The 20719-nt window shown below is 35.0% G+C and overlaps 1 protein-coding gene across 1 annotated transcript in view; it reads right to left on the bottom strand.

The window, feature by feature from the left end:
* CDH9 (cadherin 9) overlaps positions 1 to 20719 on the bottom strand; it is a 47347-nt gene that overhangs the window by 7787 nt on the left and 18841 nt on the right. Inside the window, exons 2-7 of the mRNA XM_066326195.1 lie at positions 17839 to 17958; positions 15408 to 15575; positions 11441 to 11628; positions 9877 to 10130; positions 8416 to 8552; positions 6929 to 7050 (exon numbers count right to left, since the gene is read on the bottom strand). Of these exons, the coding sequence (XP_066182292.1) occupies positions 6929 to 7050; positions 8416 to 8552; positions 9877 to 10130; positions 11441 to 11628; positions 15408 to 15575; positions 17839 to 17958 (989 nt within the window). The remainder of the gene's footprint in view (positions 1 to 6928; positions 7051 to 8415; positions 8553 to 9876; positions 10131 to 11440; positions 11629 to 15407; positions 15576 to 17838; positions 17959 to 20719) is intronic.

Raw genomic sequence — 20719 nt, 5'->3', positions numbered from 1 at the left:
ATTTAGAAAATACAGCAGTACTGTCACTATTTTGCGGGCTGCCTATGAATGTGCATGAGCATTTCTGTGTATTTAAAAAAACCTCAAGTGTCATACTCTGGAGTGAATTCACTAGGTCAATCCAAGTTTTTAAGGGTCACTTTCCTTTGAGGGTAATGAAAATTTAAACATAAGCATTTAAATGAAGTTTTTTCTTTTATATTCAGGACAAGGTGTTCGTAGTAGTTTGACAATGTTAAATGAGTAGCAAGAAGAATTATTCCCAATGAAAACATTTCTTAATGGTCTTGGGACCAGTGCTCTTCAGCCATGCTGTTTACCAGTGCTCTGACAATGACTGGTGCCTTGGCACAGATGTTCTTTAATATCTTTATCAATGATAAAAGGCAGAGAGATCAAGTGCATCCTCAGCATCAGCAAGTTAGCAGATGACACAAGGCTGAGTGGTCTGGTTGACACAATAGAAAGAAGGGATCCTGTCCAGAGAGACCTGGAAAATCTTGAGAAATAGACCTATGAGAATCTCAAAAAGTTCAACAAGTCCAAGTCCAAGGTGCTGCACCTGGGCTGGGGCAATCCTAGACAAGAGCACAGAGTGGGAGAAGATGTCATTGAGTGCAACCTTACAGAGAAGAACTTGAGGGTTCTGGTGGATGAAAAGCGGGACATGAGACAACAATGTGCATTCAGAGTCCAGAAGGCCAACTGTATCCTGGGCTGCATCAAAGGAGGAGTGGCCAGCAGGTCAAGGGAAGTAATTCTACTGCTCTACTCTTCCGTTGTGGAACCTGGAGTACTGCATTCATGTCTGGGGTCCTCACCATAATAGAGATGTGGGCCAGTTGGAGACAGTCCAGAGTACAGTAACAAAGATATTTCGGGCTATGGAGCAGCTGTCCTGTAAAGAGACTGAGAGAATTGGGGCTGTTCAGCATGGAGAAGAGAAGGCTCTAGAGAGATCTAATTGTCATCCTCCAGTACTTTAAGAGAGCTTATAAAAGAGAGGAAGATTGACTTCGTACAGGCAGACGGGGATAGGACAAGGAGGAAAGTTTTTTAACTAAAAGAGGAAAGATTTAGGTTAGATGTTACAAAGGAATTCTTCACTCAGAGGACAGTGAGGCACTTAAACAAGTTGCCCAGAGCCACTGCAAGTCATCCATCCCTGGAAGTATTCCAAGCCAGAATGAATGGAGCCCTGTTCAGCCCAACCACTCTAGTGTGTTCTATTCCTGGCCATGGCCAAGGGGGTTGGAACTAGGTGGTCTTTAAGGTCCATTTCAGTGCAAATTATTGTATGATTCCATTATTCAATTTATTTTTTAATGATGAAGACAGAGATTCTGCTAAAGGGTTTGGACCTATTTACCACATTTTTTTTTTTCCAAACATGGAATCAGTTCAGTTATAATCCTGTTTCATGTTGTTTGGGTATTTTGTCCTGGATGCTGTGATTTTAGGGCCATGACTTACACCACAGTCAAAACTATGATTGTAGTTTATGTTCAGGCTATTTTAGAGTTATTCGTACTCATGTCAGAAAAAGTGGTTGGGGGTGAGGCGACTGCCTAAAAACAGATTCCTTATATGTATCTCATACATCCTTAGCCAAAAGCTGCTCTTCAAGTTGTTTTAAAGACAACAAGCAAGTAGAAGCTAGGTGGGGACATTCTGAAACAGGAAAGGTCTCTGTGCACTTCAGAGCATGCTGTTAGTGTTCCTGGGGCTGCATTTGTATACACAGAGAGCTGCGCAAGTAGAGGGCTTTGGTAGTAGGCTCAGCCTTGGGAATGCCTTTGAAAGAAATATAGGAACCATTAAAGCAAATGTTAAGCTTTATCAGCACAGAGGTCAGCACCATCTGGGCGCTTTTAAGATGGGCTTTTCAGTGTGTGCTGGCTTGGCATGTCATGCAAATAAATGGCTGCTGCACTTTGGCTCCAGGGTATACTCTTTAAAAACTACAGCCACATGCTTCAAAAAGTTCATTGGAGAAACATGAAGAAGATGAGGTCCATGGGTGGGCACATATACTGTATTTTCAGGTTAAACATTTCTACTAATAAAACAAAACCTGAGACAAATATAACGTCTGCAAAGAATTTTGCTGCTACTTCTTTTCAAAACAACAATAAATTGGTGGGAGTTATTATATTTCTAAACCTTTTCCTTTTTCAAAATTCCTTCTTTCAAAATTCACTGTAAATGGTGAAATATAATATCTCTTTCACAGAATTTTAAAGATGGTCAATGTTGTTGATTGCCTTTCTGAAGTTTTAATACAACATGATTATCATATAGCATGAAAATTGTACTTCCAGCCACAAAGACTACTGGAGAAAGATATTGTTAAGGTAGAGATCAACTCTTCTCTTACATACAGAAAAAACAAATTCGTCAGTTGTTGCTTTAAGCATTTGGGCTTTCATTTTTGTTATATCATGATCTAAGTTAAACCTGGTTGTTGTACAACAGAGAAATAGATTTTAAAATATCACTAAGCCCTTGAGAAAGGAATATTTGGGAAATGTTAGTGTTTGTCTAACATTTTTTAGAAGTGGTATAGAAAAGAACAATTTCTGGACCTCAAAGCACTGGCTTTCTTGAAAGTTATTGAACTTGTTTGGTGCTGCAAGTGTTTCTCTAGGAATGTGGAAAGATCTCACCACTTTGTCTGCAATAAACTACGGGGGAAAAATCTTGTGAGAGAAACTTTGTTTGGCAGTCATGAAAACAGTCGTGTGTGAATGTTGTGGGGAAATTACAGAAGAACACCTTTGTTTCTCCTGTCCTTTTTCCCTCTTGCCCCTTTTCCTGCCTGTATGATCTCGTAGGGTCACTCACTAACTAATCTTGAATGAATTACTAACAGCAAGTGTAAATATATGGGATGAAGATTATGTAAAAGATGTGATGATATGACCCATAGGAGTGTTTCAAAATCAATCCAGCTGTCAGTGGATGTCCATCTTGTCATTATGTAACTTGAGTAATCACACTTGTACAGACACAATTCTAGGCTACACACCTGCAAGGTGATAGCTGCAGAAAACAGCCTCGATCATGTGTGCCACTTAACAAAACTTCATGTTCAGTAATGCAAAGCAGTTTGGTTTCCAGATCTTGGCTCTGTTCCACAATTGTGTTGGCAGTTTTAAGCAGGATTGAATGCCTATCAGAAGTTGGAAATCTCTCACTTCAATTCTTACTTAAAAAGACAGACAGTTAGCATGAGTCTCTCTCTAAAATAAGCCAAAAGGTGTCTACCTAGTGAAGCAGCCTCAATGTATATAAAGTTATGACTGATAATTAGCAATGCACACTTGAGAAAAAGTGTCCTCTGCTCTGCTTTAAAAAGCAAGGGAGGGTGTGGAGGGTAATGAAAAGAAAAACCAGCCAGATCTCTGAAGGAGGAACCAAAACTTTCTACATTCTCATGCCTGAAAGCTTGTGAATGGCAGGAAAGAATATAGCATCAGAGGGGAAAAATAGTGACCCAGATTATTTTCTTGATGGGTGTTGAAATTAGCTATTTTTTCCTGACAATAAACTATGCAATGAAGTATGGAGCTAAAGTTTTACCAACAAATTGTTCCGTTAAATAAGTCTCCTTCTCAAGTATATCTTCCTGGTTTCCATGGAGAGTACTCATCCTCTAATCCAGCTTAAAAGACCAAATTAATTCCCGTGACAAGGGTGTGAGGGAACTTGTACCAAAGTCTTCCCCACAACAGCCCATGGGGCTTCAGGATTAAGAGCTTGTAAATTGCATGAGAGGAAGGCTACTTCCTTTTTTTTTAAGTCTGTGTGCCAGTCAATGGAATAAGATTCTCATGATCACAACTGTGTTTCAGCCTAATGAACATACATAGATTTTTATTAACCTTTTGTGATACAGTTTCTCTCCAGTCACACCATTGTTGTTTGGAGATAAAAGAATAGTGGAAACTCTGTAGAATTTTCTTTCCTCTGACCCTCCTAAGGCTATCTGAAACACACAATGAGCGCAGCCTCTAATATCTGTTGATGCTGAGAATGAGTAACGTTACTTGGTGGCAGAGAACAACATTTGGTCATTCTGATGCTTTCTGATGCACTTGAGACTTAGAGAACAGTGTGACAAATAATGGTTTACCGGTTCTGGTTAAAAAGAAATAAATAAATTAACTAAATATATTTATCTTCTTAGTCTGATTCTTTTGTTGTGTAGTGCTGTGATATGTCAATAAGCTACAATAGTTATAATCAAAAAGTTGTTTTAGGTGATCTCTAAAATAGGTTGGAGGAAAATGAACATGTTTTTATTTTTCTCATATTATACTGGGACTGCTAGACTTGGGCAATACAGGTTCTCTGGAACTTAGCATGCTTGGCCAAAAAATTCAAATTTGCATTTCTATGTTCATTGCTATTTTTTTGAGCACCAAAATAAAAGTACTCTCAATTATTGAAGGTAGTCTGTCTTCTGAAATACTAAGTCAATTATGCGTAAATGTCCAGATATGAACTCAGGTGCCTCTCTTGAGGACCCTAACTGTTAACAAATAGAAGACCAAAATGGATCTCTCATTTTTCTGTGGCTACACTTAGTACACACTCTTTCAAGTATTTTTATGGGTTTTTCCAATGAGAAAAAATAATTGCTGGAATTGCATTTGTAAATTAGATGTATGGGAGGTCTGAAAAGCAACATGCCTATCTATTGGGTCTTTGTCATCTGTTGTTTGGTAATTTATAAATTTATGAGAAAGGTAAATGAAATTTCATACATTCATGGATATTTCATGCAGTATGCTGGACTAGATGGAAATTGGAGTAAGGAAATTGGCAGCCAGTATGCTTGGATTGAACTTCTTTAGATATATGACAAAACGTGTTGGCTGGTTGGCAAAGTTGTGCAAGATTAATTTCAATTAGATCTTCATTTCTAAGGTTTTGAGCCTTTCTTTGTCTTTTGCAGTTAAAATACATTACTCACTTTTCTACCAGTCATCATACTGAGATTTTAAGATTTATTTACCAATTTATTTACCAATTTTGTCTTGCACAACGAGAAATTGTTACACTAAAAGAATTTAGATTCTACGGCAGCTGTTTAAACTTAATGGCTAGAATTATCTTAATGTATAAAAAAAGAAGCTCCTAAATCATAAACAAAAACTATATGGGTCTAATAGCCAAAATTTGGAGAATTCTTGCACTGTCTGTAAGGCTTGAACTGTATGCTTAAGTGGCAATTTATGTCACTGTTTAAGACAGGCTGATGTGATCATATCTTAGTTGTTGTGAAAAGCACTCTTTTTTCATTTTTCTGATATGATAATTCTTTCCACTGTTTTAGTTCAATTCATCACTGTCTTTGATATGCATATTTGTCTATTTACATAATTTACATGAAAAATAGTAAAACTTTCTTTAAAAAAAAGAAAAAATTGTCAAATAGCTCTTCAAAGGGAAGTGATTTTTCTTAATCAAAGTATCCTCTACCATTTTAACCCATTTTGTCTGAATTCTGATATTATGTGTAATGAGTGAAAAATAAATAGAATTGGATACAGTCTCCCGAGAATCTATTGTGTCCCTTTTTCCTCCCTTTTTTTCCCCCTTTTTTATCTGTTAAAAAATTCATAAAACATCATTTGAATTGCAACTGATATATTACCTGTTCTTGCTCTGCATAGAGTTCTGCAGCAGCTGAAAAGCTGAACTCATTCAGGTAGCATCTATTCTATTTTGGTAAAGCCTCTGCGACTTAAATAAACACTGGGCAGAAAATCAGGTAATAAAACATGAGCATAGCTGCTGATGTGTATCCATAACATCTATCTTTGTAAAGTCTTTGAATATGGAATGGTCACTGCTCTAAAGAAAAACCAAATATTATGAACCTTCTGATCTTTTCCACATATTTTCCATTAAACCAGCCAGTTTTGGCTGGATGATGACAGCCTAAAGTTTGTGAGATATGAGAATAGACCTAAGCTGTTCTTAAGGCTTCATCCTGGCTTGTCTCTCTCAGAGTAGGAACCCACTCATATTTGTGCCAGTGAAAATAATGATCTCATGTTTTATTTTCCAGTCAAAAATTAATAAGTCTAGAGAAGAGGCTCATACATGGTCTCAGGTCCATTTTGGAGACATAATCTTTAAGTACCCTATCTGCTACTAAATCCAGTTATTTTGTAAATACTTTCAGAATTAAAAACTTCACAGGATTTAAAACTGAAGGACTGACTGGCATTAGCATAAATATATGATGTCATAATGGCAGCAATACATTTCTGTAATATGTTGGCTCTGAGTTCTGTTGTTTAATCTACTTACTCAAATCTAAATTATCACTGTTTTATCTTCAATTTTCTTTTCTTGTCTCTTAGATTTTTACAGAATTGCTGAGATAGTTTAGAAAAGGATATACATGACCTTTGACCAGACTCAGCTCAATACCAAACTGAGTTTTAACGTACAATGAAAACAGTTGCATTACCCTTTATTTTTGAAAAAGTTTGTTTTTCATGTCCTCTTTACTGAGGCATATTAAAGATTTTCCTGCTTGCTGTACTTGAAGGTGTAGCTACATTAATTAAGCCAATAATAAAAATCCAGAAATAAATGGAATTATTGAACAGCATAAAGCATTTTGTAGCATTATGCAAAGCTATTTCTGAAAAGTATTTTCTGATATTAGGAATGGAAAATCACCTCAAAGTATATATATTTTTAATTATATCCTATGTTACTATACTAGGATATTGTCCTTCATCTTTTCTGTCTGTTTTTGAATCAACTTGTATTTTCTGCAGAAGATGGGAAATGAAGAAGCTGAGTTGGTCTTCTGCTTTTCAAACTAAGATATGCTGAAGTCTTCATGATGGCACTTCAGGATAGTTTCCTCACAGATTCTTTGGTAATATAAGTATTGGTTTACCTGTCCTACTTTTGCATTTTCACAAACAAATGTTTCATAGTAGTTGGCAAATTCTGGTGCATGATCATTTATGTCTAAAATCCGTATGAAGACAGGTATCTGGCTACTTTGTTTAGGATTATCTGAAAAAAATACAAAGAAATATGTATATGAAAATAATCCAATACATTTTTAATAGGTATTAAAATGTTCAATTTTCTTGATTGTAATAAAACAATTATATTTCATTTTCTGATGACATACATTATGTATACAAACATTTATAACTATAATTATATTTATAATTGAAGCAAGTTTTTCTATTATTATCTTATATATCTCAATAATATAAAGTATGCCTAAATTGATTTGCATTATAATGCAGTTCATTGAGTTGTTATGGAGTTGTGTTTCATATACCAGTTCAACAAATGATTCATTGTAAATGTTCCATGAAGTTGAGCTGCTAAGAAATTTTACCTTTTCAAATCAATAAAGCAGTAAAAGAGTGACAGTCAACACCACCACCAAAACCACACACAAACAAAAAAACTCATAAAAACCCAAACCAAAGTTTTCCTTTCTCCCCTTACTGTAAAGAATAAAACAATAAAATGATATATTCAGGATATGATCATCAATCACATTTCACACACCTCAAAACTCAAGTTATTGTCAGTGAAGGTTCTCACATTATGCATATTGAAAATGTAGAACGTGTTTGACCAAACAGTGAAAAGTATTTAAGAGGAAAAGATGAAGGATATAAATCTTTCTGAAAATGGAGATATGATTCATCTCTCCATATTACCCAACTTCCAGACTCTTAAGCACATTGACTCCAGGGATATCTCTCCAGGAGAATAAAGGAAGGGAAAAAAGTTTTTCACTAAAACCAGCATCTGTTTCCCCCTTTGATGACTGCTGCCTCAGAAAAAAGCTAGTTAAGAGATGTCCATACCTGAAAGTATCTAACAGAATAGTAAAGAATTCAGGTGAAAGATTTAGGCCCAGTGTTTACTTCAGACATGGAGAGTAAAAAAAATTCTCTAGTCTTGGCTGCAAACAAAGCCATTTTCTGAGATAAGTTAAATCAGTTGAGGTGAAGCATAATTTGTTCCAATTTACAGAGGTTATTCTGAAAATGTATGTCAGGCACTTTTTTTTTTCCTCTGAGGATTTTCCCAAAGACTTAGATTGGGATAGAGCCAGTGCATCACATCTGCACCAAATTATTTGATGTACATTCTCAGGGAACCAGTTAACTTGTTTAATATATACTGTACATGATTTTGTTGAGCATGAGAGCTGTTAAATATCTTTAAAAAATGAGCAAAACATGACTTAATTAATTGGACTTTTATATGTGTGCCTAAAGATTTCTTGTCTACCAATAAAATCTGGAAAAGGGCAAAATTAATGAAACAAGATAAGTCATAGAAACTGTAGAATTCAATTCTTTTCTCAGTTCAAATATTCTTCTGACATAAATTTTATCTTCGACTTACTGATTTCAGTTGCTATGACTGTGATGTTGTGCCAGGGAGTTTCTTCTCGGTCAAGTGGCTTTGAGAGGAATAAGGATCCATTTCCTGAATAGATGTTGAATATTCTGTCAAGGTCGGTGTGTCGATCCACAGAATATCTGTGAAGGTACAGTAAAAAAGAGCATTATTATCTCCCGTTGCAGTCTCCAGCTCACAGACACCTCTAAAAGTTTTCTAATTTTAACTGTGCTTAATGAAGGATGTTTTCTTAACAATTAACCTAAGTTTTCCCCTAGCTACCTGAATGCTACAAAAACTTAGAAACAATTCTAAGTAGCAACTAGGAAGCAGGAGGAAGAGCAAATTATTATGTGGGCGGTTTTTAGATTGATAATTGAAGTTACATTTTAGCTCATGAAGTGAATTCTGAAATAATAACTAAAGGTGAACTCTGGAATAATAACTAAAAGTGAACTTTTCTAGGTAAGATTTTTTGCAATTAATTGTTTCTTAGAGAACTCTGTCACCAAAGGACACATTGCAGATACAAGGAAGTATCAGTTTAAAAAATCTATTTTTGAGGTGTTACAAAGACCAAAAAACTCAACAGAAAATCTTTCAATTACTTGTTCTTTAAGATGATTAAAAAAAATCTTAAAGGATTTTTTGTTTCATGATCTTGTTTTATGATACTTGCTTTTGCTTTGTTTTTATCCAGTAAGGAAAAACTTGTTTTACAGCTGTTTTTAAATCAGCCTAGTAGTTGGCAGTCATTATCAGATTACACTAAGATTTTATACATATTTTAATTTAAAGCATTATATTTTCTTCCTCCTTTCACACCTCCTACCTCAAAGCATACTACTGGAGGACATAGATGCCTTGTTTAGAAATGCAGAGATCAATTTTCATAATCACTTGCATGGTAAATACACAAATTTAAGTGCTGTGTTTGTCATTGCAGATAATAACAGCAGATTGGTAGCAATTACAGAAATTTCACAGCACTGAACTCTTGCTTCTAATTGTTATAACTTTCTTGCAATCATTTCTTATTCAATATACTGTGATCATTAAATAGTTAGGCTATGGAACATGGATGTTATGTACAAAAGTCTGACTGTTATCAAGCATCAGGGAGCATAGAAATACACAATTTTGAGTGTTTTACATGGTGTACATGAATAATTTTATGAACAGCTTGGTGAAAATACTAGAACATGCTGGCAATTAAATGCTGACCTCTCCTTTTTTTAGCTGGTGCCTATAGACTGTTCTTCCAAAGCATTGTCTGCACCACCCATTGTGCTAATTGCATTTGCCTTCACAAGCTCACATAGATATTTCTCTTTTCTTTCACTTTTCAACAGCCCCCATGTGCTTCATTACCCAAACAACCTCTTAATAGCTTGCACTCTCATCACTCCCTGTACGTGAAACTTGACCCACATCTAAAGAATTTTATATTGTGTAATGGCTTACTTTATTGCATTCTTTGCTATATCTGGATCTTGGGCTACAACCTGGCCAATAATGCTTCCTTCCTTGGCATCTTCATCTACCTCTATTAAATACCAGGGTCTGCTGAACACTGGAGGTTCATCAATGTCTTCAACAGAAATTTTGACTAAAGCTGTGTCTTTGAATGGCCCCAGCTGAAGAAAACGAGGATCAGGATGAGTGTTGGTTGCTTCTACTCTTAGGGTATATAACACCTTGTTTTCAAAATCCAGATGCTGAGGAGCAAATAACAATGATAAACAAAATTACATCATTTTACAAATAAATTTAAGTTTTACAACACTGAATCAGATGGTGAAACATCTTTAGGAGCAAAAGCTCTAAATTTTAATCTATCATGGGGATGTTTAAGTATATTAGGTCTTATTCTGGGCATGAAAAAAAAAATCAGGATTATTGTAGGATAGGAAGGCAGTTATGATCCCTCTACCTATTAATTGTTCAGGTTCCTGAAAAAAAAACATATAAGTCTTTGACCTATATAAAAATAGAAAAAAACAAACAGGTAAGTTTTACTCAGTCCACAACAAGGAGTTATGTAAAGTCTTTTTTGTCTCGTCTCACTGGTACTAAAAAGAGATATTATTCTAGTTCTTAAAAGTTCTCTGTCCTATTTATCTTTTCTTTACTTTCTTTTACACATTATCATCTATACTTGCCTATTTGGCACTAGCAACAATGCAGACTTGTCCCTGGTCTTCATGTTCCTCATTAAAAAGAAATATTGATCTTGATTTTCAATGTATGTGACATTCACATCATGCATATCCATATATGCTTATGTAGGTAGACATTCATACATACATATACATTAACAAGTATATATGTTTCCAAATATGTTTATAGATCTGTATTTTATTTATATGTATTTATCACCTAATGTTACAGGTTTATTTAATAACACTAGAATCAAAAAAAGAATGTTCAGAGTTTAACAGGCTGAACTCTGAAAAGCAACCAATAAATCTGTCAGACATGGTATTTTGAATTAAATTTCTCCAAATATCTTTGTTCTTTGGAGTTTCACTGACATCATGTATAAGAACTAAAGTATCACCAAGACTGGGCTTAAACCAAGACAGATTCTAGGTACTGGAGATAACTCTCTGCTGAACAGATTAGAGAGGAAGAGTTTAGCCTTGGACATGCAAACTCATCAAACTCCAGGCAAGCCTCCCACTCTTGTAAGTCTTTCCACAGCAATCAGCTGATAAACCCCACTGTGATCTGCACCCCTCCAAGTTTTCACAGCCCTAATTTGAAAGTACTGTGTGTGAGACTCTATATATTGAACAGACAGCAGCCACTGAAATATTGCTTTATGTGAAGTGACATGCCAGTAAATTTCCCTTGAGACTTGAAAATAACAGATACCTGCTCAACAAAGAGAAGAACAAAACTAATACAACAGCTCCTTGGCAGCCTGACCCCTTGTGAGATTCACCCTCCCTTCCCCTGGAAAAAGAAAAATAACCGTAACACCTGAAGAGCTAAGTACATATAAAAGAGAGAGAGAAAAATAAACCTTTTTGACAGTTATAATCCCTTCCTGTGTGTCCTTGTCAGTGATGATATCAAACATGTCTGATCCATCCCCATTGGAGATGCTATACTCAATTTCTGCATTTTCTCCCACATCGGGGTCATTGGCTTTAATTCTGCCAAGAGGAGTCCCAGGTGGTGCAGATTCAGGAGAGCTGAACTGGTAGGAGCCTGGAAGAGCAAAATCAAGCATTTATTGTTTTGAGAAACTTTTTTTTCTTTTTTCTCCTGAATAAAAATAATCTTCAATTTCACCTAGACTTTTAAAATAACTTGAAGTTCCAAACACTGTAAGAAAAATGCTTCTAATCATCACACTACACTTTAAAACAGGTTTCAGAGTTGATTGACAAACTGTCACAAAAATTTCAAGTTATTCTTCAAAGCCATTGAATACTGTGCTTTTTCTTTTTTTTTTAATTTTTCTTCAGTTTTAAGGGACAGAGGTGCTAAACAACAAGGTACCAGTTCTTATCCTTATTATTAACACTATATATGTTCCTTTTTCTCTAGAAATGTTCGTAGATAAATTTAGAAATAGGAAATTATTTTGTTTTGCTCTCTCAAGGTACAATAGTCAAAATCAGTGAGGATTTTAGAAGTAGATTAAAATAGAATAGTCTTTTCTTTAAAACATATTCAAGTAAAGGTTCTGTTTGAAGATAATTAATTCAACTCTTATTGATAATATATAAAAAGAGTAATGGTTAAGAACATTTGGATACATGTTCATGTTATTTGCTGTTGCTGTTTTTGTAATCAGAGTCTTCTAGAAAGAAATCTGATTGCACAGACACTACTCTTACTTGTGTCTATGAAAAGCGAACTCATATGTATTTCCTGACATTTCTAATAAAAAAAATCTGATTTTAAAGACGTGCTGTTGCAGAAAAAACTACTAATCAGATGGATTTCTTGACCAGTAACAAGCAGACATTGAAGATGTTTCATCACTTGCAAGACAAAAAAAAAAAAATCTAGTTCAGTATTTTCTGTTATTTGCTACCAAGAAAATGTAAAATAACCCTCATCTGATGGGTTCAAGTTTTGTGCATAACATGCCAGATTCTGATGTTTCTTTTTATCTGTTTTTTTCATTCAAGTAAATTCATATTACTTTACTGAGCGAAGCAGTAGCACTGGAGAAATACGTTAGGAATCTGACAAAATTAACACTCATAAAATGTACAACCCTTATTCAAAGGATCCAATAAGAACACATATAAATTGTGTTGACTTGTAGTAAAGTATAGTCAACTTCCTTTGCTGCAACAACCCTATTTCCTATGTTTACTTGTCATTTGTCTTTTTAGACTCCTGAAGGAACCTGAATATTCCATTTAATACAAGGTATATATCAAAATTCAGAGTGTAGAATGAGTTCCTGTTCCCAGTTGTAAAGACTAAGTACAAAAGAGAGTTACCGAAAATGCCTTATATTTATATAGAAGGGTAGCAAAATGGAAGCTAATGCTTGATGCTAAATTGTGATTGCTGTTACAAATTCAAGGTTGTAAGTGAAAGCTCAGCAGTGGCCTGTTTGACTCTGATCCACATAGGCTAAAATGCATATTATTGCCTCAAACCAGTCCACAAATAGGATGAAAGGTAGTATTCCTGGCAGCTAAACCATGAGTTTCAAGCCTTGAATACTTGACAAATTCAAGGATTTGGCAGCTGAGGCAGACCTACCATAAGAACAGATTCAATCATAGTGCTTATTACTCCTTCCAGATAAATACCTCCCTTCAGTGCTTGTTCATTCAAAAACATTCATATTTTTGTCGTGTTGTGTGAATGACACACATTTTCAGCCTGTGAGATGGGTATTTGGTTTTAGAGTGCAATAGAATTCAAAATATGTAGGGTTTTCACTACAGTACCATTTAAATTCCATTTAGGATTATGTCTTCTAATTTTCCGTGACTACTTTTAGAAAAACCAAACCAAAACAAAAAAAAAAAAACCAAACAAACAAACAAACAACAAAAAAAACCAAACAGAAAATGCTCCTTCTTGATGCAGTCTGAACAACCACTACTTCACAGTGCCATTTTGCTTTCTCCAGTTCCTCTAAGAAATTAATTTTTGGGTCTTAAATACCTTGATATATACTGGTGTTGCTTGCAACTGCTATTCACTGTCTGCTTCGGGCAACAATTTTACTTATTTCCTCACATAAGAAGAAATGGAAGAGAAATGTTTTGGTAAAATAACAGATGGTTTTCTAAAGTTGTTGCCCTCTTCATAACTACCTAAGAACAAATCAAATCTGCCAGATATTTCTCTTTCTTTGATTTCTTAGGAAGTATTAAAAACTACCCTGCTGAGGAGAAAGAAAATGAGAGGGAAAGATCACCAGCACAATGGAAATTGCTACATTGGAAGATCCCACAGCAGTCCTTCTGTAGGCCACACAATGTGTTTCAAGGATGTTCAAAGTAGAATACTACAGAGAATACCGTATGAGATATCAAATTGTGTAGATTTCTCTAAAATGTACCCATCCCAAAGTTTATTGAAATATTCAGAAAAACTTTCATAGACCTTAATTGAGGCTTCAATTAATTTTGAGGAACAAGGGCTAAGGGGGCTAGAAACCTTAAATTATTTTGCAGTTCTATACTTCTTCATTCTTTATTTTGTCTAACTTTATTTTATTCAACAGTGAGGCTTACAATACAATGTGCCACCATAAATTATAGTTTAGGTTCCAGAATTCCTTTTTGCTGAAATGTTATAGTCTGCATCATGCTATATCTGTTTAAAAAGTATGCCCTCATGAAGTCATACAGGAAGTTTGGTTAAAAATTGCTGCTTGAATTTACTATGTGAAAATTATTCTCATCAAGTGAACTCTGAATGTGACTTGAAATTATCTTTTCTTTATGCGAATTGCAGTATTTCCCCTCCCTTCTCCTATTTTAAAGCAATTTGTTACAGGTAGAGATTAAAACAGTAATTTATAATTCCATAGATCTGTTCTTCCATGCTGTCAGAGTTTTCCAATATTTTTTTTTTCTGAAATCTGAGCTAGGTTGAACAGTTTGTACTTTTATGAGTATACTTATTGCCATGGTACTGAAGTGCTTTTCAAGTCCAGGAGAGCATTTTATAAATCAGCTCTCTTTGTTCAGTCCTTAGTGGATCTGTAAAGAGAGCCAGGTCCCTCATCAGTGTGAACAAGCAATTCAAATTTTATTATGTGGACACTTTTCTGGCAGGCACTGAACTGAGGCTGTAAATTTCTCCTATCTGCAGTGCATCAAACAGTTATCAGACACTGACTGTAATAACATGAGGTTGGATTTAAACACTGGCTTAGAATAAAAAGATCTGTATTGTGTTACTCCAAAGCTTTCTATGTTTCCTATTTCCTTTTTCTTTTTTTTTTTTTTCTTTCTAGAAAGATATTTTTCTAAAACCTTATTTTATTGTATCAAACTGGCCTAGATTATCAAAACCATTCAAGAATTGAACACGAAGTTTAAATTGCAAGTTTAGATTAAAAGTATTTAAACCAAATGCTTAGACTACCAACAGAACATATGACCTGATCAACTCTGCCTGTGCAAATCAGAACATTAGGAAACCTGCGACTCATTTGCTTGTCTCAACACATGGAACTAAAAATGTTTCCAAGAACAGATCCTTATGTTTTGTAGTTAAATTCCTCTAGAAGTCCCTGCAGTTGGCCTAAATTATTGTTACAGTCTATGTTCCTGTAAGCAGAGTAAGAATTAGAAGTTTACCATTCCAACAAATAATTTGATATTTAAAAAATGTAGGCAGAGATTCCCATTTGCCTTAATAATGCTTCAGAATAAACAGACACAGCAGTGGGTAAGTACTACACAAACGGTGAAAAAAAAGAAACTTCCAGATGGCCAAAGCAAACCAGCTGATTTTTGAGAGGTTCTTTGGAAACCAAACTATTGGATGCTCCATACTCTGGGGGAAGCGAGGTGGATTGTCGTTGACATCAGTCAATGTGATGTTCACGGTGGTGGTCCCTGATAGTCCTCCCATCTGGCCTCCCATGTCTTTAGCTTGGATCACCACTTGGTATTGCTCTCTGTTTTCTCTGCTCATGTCTGGTAAAGCAGTCTTGATTATGCCTTGAAGAAGTAAAAAAAAAAGGTGAGACAGAGTGGTGAAGGACAAGCATCATCCACTATAATCTCAGAGCTTTTAGATGGATTCATGTCGGATACACTTTGCAGATGATAATCCATAGCAATCACAGCAAGGTATACTGCAATAAGCCTTTCAATCTATGGATGTCTTAATGTGATTTTAAGAAAAAAGAAAAAAAAAAGTGACAGACACAATATTCATTGTTTTTGTTTTGCTAAATCAATTTGATTGTTCTTTTAATGACAAAAATATCAATATCTTCATCAAATTAATGATATTTTTCAGTTTCTATCCCCAGTTATTATTTACTGTTATGTAATCTCCAGCCCTGGTGACATTTTGATATTATAGCACAAGGCTGAACTCTAACATGCCCAGGATTCATTATTTTGGGCTGTAATAGACCATTGATTGCAATGCTCAGTGATGTCCACTGTAAGTCAACTGGGGCTACAGGTTGTAAAAAAATTGGACAAGACTTTAAAATTAGTTTTGATCAATCTTTTTTGGGGTGTCAAATTTGAAGAATTTCCTAACTGCAATTTAAATGTCTCAGACATTTTTGAAGTACACAAAAAGAATAAGAGTCTCAGGGGAGAAAGCCAAGTGGTTTGGTGCACCACTTTTCATTAAAGTTCCTTTTAGAAAACAGAGCAAAGCTTTTATTTTTTTTAATTTATTTATTTAAAAAGGTGGTGGCTTTTCAAAGCTGGAGTGGTGAGAGCTGTCTCTTGTGAAGTGGGAAAATTTAATCATAGTTTCCTTTTTCTGTTTGGAGGATTCACACCCCTGCCCTTTCTCTCCCAGAAGAAGGCTCTCATTATAGGCTTGGTTTGACATTACACACTAAAACAGGCAACCCTGGAAAATTTATACTTCTAGCAAGTGAGTGAAGTAAAGAAAACAAAACAAAACAAAAAAACTTTGCAGCTTAGTGGTTATGACATTTATGTCTGATCCAGGATTACCAGGTTCTGATTGTCATACCTAGGTTTGTTAATACATGTAACATGAAACAGCAAATTTTATTACAATGAAAAATAATCCGTGAACCAAAGATGAGAGTCCAGATCTTTCCCTTATTGTCTGCCTGCCTAAACACCTGCTGCCAGCAGTTATTGCCCATGAGATACAGGTCCTGTTTCCCTGCTCTTGCCTGGTAATGGTGTTTGAGTAAATGGCTGGAGAGAAGAGAAAAAAAAAAAAAGAGAGAGAGAGATTGAACAAAGTAAGAAAGCCAAACACTTTTATCCAAGGCAAAATTGTTATACTCCTTTTTGAATTTGTAGCCTTGCAATTAATTATCTTATGCCTTTGATGTATTTAGAAATAAACACTTTGTTTCAAATGAAAATTAGCCAGTGTCTGAGCACTCTCAATGGACTAGGTAGGAACTTCAGGGATTCTGGGCAGAGCTGCATTTTAATTCTCAGTTAGCAAACCAGAATGATATTGATGACATTCAAGAAAAGCTAATGCAATGCCTACTGAGTCTTGAGTGCCTTAGAATCAGATATCTGCAAGAGGGGAGTTTCTGGCTGCATCTTTCTTTTCTGGACCCTAATTTTTAGTCATAGATATCCAAAATTCACACTTTGTTTTCAAGTTGGTGTTTATCTCTTATCCAATTTATTGCATAACAGGGAAAAAGGATTCTTTATTTTCTGCATGAAAGCATTAATGATACTTGCTTCAGTTCTCATAACTACTGGAATCATAATGCAGCTTAAAACAAACAACCAAACAAACACCAAAAAAAAAACCACCTTAAGTTAAAAATTACCGTTTGTCAGGAATTATTTCTAAATTTTTAGAAATATTTGATTACCCGTCAGATTTTCTTTATCTTATAGTAATAAAATTTCCAGCTCCAATTTATATTTTTTAAAGGCAAACAGATAAAATTCTCAGAACCTGGTGTAAAATAAGCCCTTTACAGTAGTTTATATCTTATTTATTTGTTTATTTGTTTATTTATTTCTTTATTTTTAAATTATTGGTGTTTACAGTTAACAGTCATCTTCTGGAAATCTTAGTCATACCAAGCAATTTTTTTCTGAAATAATATTATTTTAACAGAAAAAGCATATTTTCGCTTTGATTCTGGTTTTCATTCAATGAAACGGTATCAGCTTGGTGTCAAGTCATATGTTTGTTCCACCATCGAAATGGAGGTGAAATGTGTCTTGATCCCTGCATCCTGTCTCTGTAACTGCAAAAGGTGACACTGAATGGGTTGCTGACCTGTTTCTGGATCCACCGAGAAATACGGCTGTCCCTGGAGGATGCTGTACACCACTTTGGCACTGTTCCCGTAGTTGGCATCATCAGCGTCTGTGGCTGTCACCTGAATAACAGATGTACCTAAATGGGTACCAAGCAAAGAATCAGAGGACTTTAGGAAGGTATCTACTTCTTGTAAACCACACAGAGTTGTTGCAGTATTGAATTCAGCAAGAAGTCAAACAACATCCACTGGACCAGTCCAAGGTTATCCTACTCATGAGACAGCAAAATAAAATCTTATCCTCCTAGTGACTGGACCTAAAATCTTTATTCATGCTTCAGTTTAACAAAATAAATCCACAGGGACAGATACATCTTTGAAACCTAACACAGCATTAGTTTTTTGGTGATAAAAAGGGTTTGAAGATTGTTCTTTGTCAATAATATGATCTTAGTTGAAACTGTTCACTTAAAAGTTTGGCTTAATTAATAAATAAACTTAGAGCAAATTTCTCCATACTCATTTTCTTCTTAGATGAAATATTTCAAGTGTCTGAATTCTGACTCAAAAAAACAATTTTGTCTCAACCTAAACTGATTTTTTAGCTTCTATTTAGAAATCATTGGTTTTGCAATCAGAAATTATATTTGTGGAGTTTTGTATGGTTTTTTTCTCTTGGTCAAAGTTATCTACCTGTTTGGCAAATAAAGGACATTAAATACTTCTGACATTTTTCCATCATTCACTTATCTTGTATGACAATAGTTTACCCTTGTCCTATGATCATAAAGAAGAAAATATAGGTTATAGGGAAGGATAGGTTATATAGGTTATATAGGTTATAGGTTATGAGCACTGAGAGCCAATACATTTGGTGTAGTTTATGGGTTAGAAGCAAATGAAAGCTCTTGTAAACCCTTTCTTACAAGAGATAAAAGCACAAAGGTGTCATTCACAAGCTTTTTAATTTATTTATTTATTTATTTTAGCACTTTGAAGATGTCAGAATGCATTTTGCTCACACAATCTAGAGCTGACAAATGTCTAGATGGATACAGGCAGTCCAATAGCTAGAGGTATAAAGGTGCTTGACTCCTTGCCAGGGGAAGAAGGCTGACTGAGAAGAATCTATCTATTCTACTTTTGGCCAGGTTGTTTGGGGATTTTTTTTTTAATCTCACTTCTTCTGAAAGAAAAATTTCTAGTAAGCACTGTCCACTTAATTGATCTCATTGCCTATTCCTCTTTTTCTATACCTTCAGTCTCTCTAGACTGAAGTTCCCCCAGAAAACCTGCAGGCAAATGTCTGTCTTGACTATGTTTAGAGGACCCTCATTTACCTGTGATTAATGGCATTGACGTGAATAATTTCTACTGTTGCTATTCAGCATATCCCAGGGATAGGGAAGAGTAGAAATACAGAGTAACCAAAACAGATTTGTGAGAGTACATTATTATCAGGTCCTGCTAGATGTAATTTTTTTTTTCATAGTATGTAATACAGCTTCACAAATAATGATTTTACCTGCACAATAACTCCCAATATTTCAGGTTATCTGAAGAGCATGTCAAGAGACAATGAATGCTTCTTCCTTTACATCAAGCCAGCAGAAAAAAGTTGTAAAAATGTTTTATCACAAACTCTGAAGAGGATTTTTGTCCTCAGGTATCTGGATTAATTTTTGCCTGTTTGAACAATTGGAAGTCATCTCTGTGCCAAGCTGAGCTGCAAAAATTATCCCAAAAAAGTGAATATTTAAGGACATTTTAATCACTAACAGTGTCCAACAGAACTGCTCAGCTGCCAAAAAAACAAAGACAATTCTTTGAGAATGGTGAAGTTCCATTAGTCCCATCTGCTTTCAGAGAAGCAAGTAAGTTAAATCTCCTGCCTCTTCAAGACAAATAGGGAAAGAAGAGTCAATATCCCTTGCTAGCCTATAAAAAACCCATGATCAGTAGAATCATATGCTTATACTGTCTGACATGGTAGCATCTAGAAGTTAAGAATCGAGAGTAATTTAGCTGTCCATACCAAAAAGCCCAACTCAAAATATCCTAATCAGAAAAGGTTTCTAGGCAGTGTCATTGGACTGACACCAAAGTTTGAGTATGGTTATAACAACCTAATGTACATTAAAGGTTTTTCTTTCCTTTCCTAGTGTACTCTTTCAGTGAAGAGAAAAAAAAATGCTAAATTTGTTTTGAGTTAGTTTTTTTTTTTTTTCTCCTTCTCTTTTAAGACAGATATTACAGGGCTTAGGCAGTCTTTGGGAAACCTCTGTGTTTGTCTCATTGGAATTCTAATCTTTGTTTCCCTGAGGCTCAAGAGTCATATAATTAAGGTTGCTGAGGAGAGTACAGAAGATATAACCTTACAGAAACTTTTCATGTGGTGAAAAGATGGTATTACAGACCTCCTTCTTTCTGTTAAACTAACAGTACAACTGTGAAAAACTATAAACATGAGTATAGCCTCAAAAAATTCAGTGTCAGCAGGAAGTTAACTCTCTTTGTCAACAGTCTGCTGTGTCATAAAGAAGGATCCTCACAAATGATAGACAGTGTTAGTGCAACTTTCTTTCATGAGATAAGAAACTTCTTTTAGCTTTTTGAGTCAGAAATGACAATGACATTAGGCAATGAAATAATGGAACTCAATATTAATTATGGAATAATTGGTAAAGAGGTAAAACTTTTTAAACATAAAATTATACCTTTACCCCACTTGAATGGTAGTCACAGTATGATCTATATATTTATTTGTTTATTTATAATATAGATTACCTCACAGGCAGCCTCTTACCACGTTTGTCAGAGAAAATCAGCTTGATTTTAAGTACAAATAGGTTATTTGGATAAATACACCAGGACAGAAGCAAGGAAGAACAGTGTGAG

This window comes from Sylvia atricapilla, chromosome 1, assembly GCF_009819655.1.
Source record: "Sylvia atricapilla isolate bSylAtr1 chromosome 1, bSylAtr1.pri, whole genome shotgun sequence".
Lineage (NCBI taxonomy): Eukaryota > Metazoa > Chordata > Aves > Passeriformes > Sylviidae > Sylvia > Sylvia atricapilla.
Note: the sequence above shows the minus strand (reverse complement) of the source record. Positions and strands in the feature narration are given on the sequence as shown.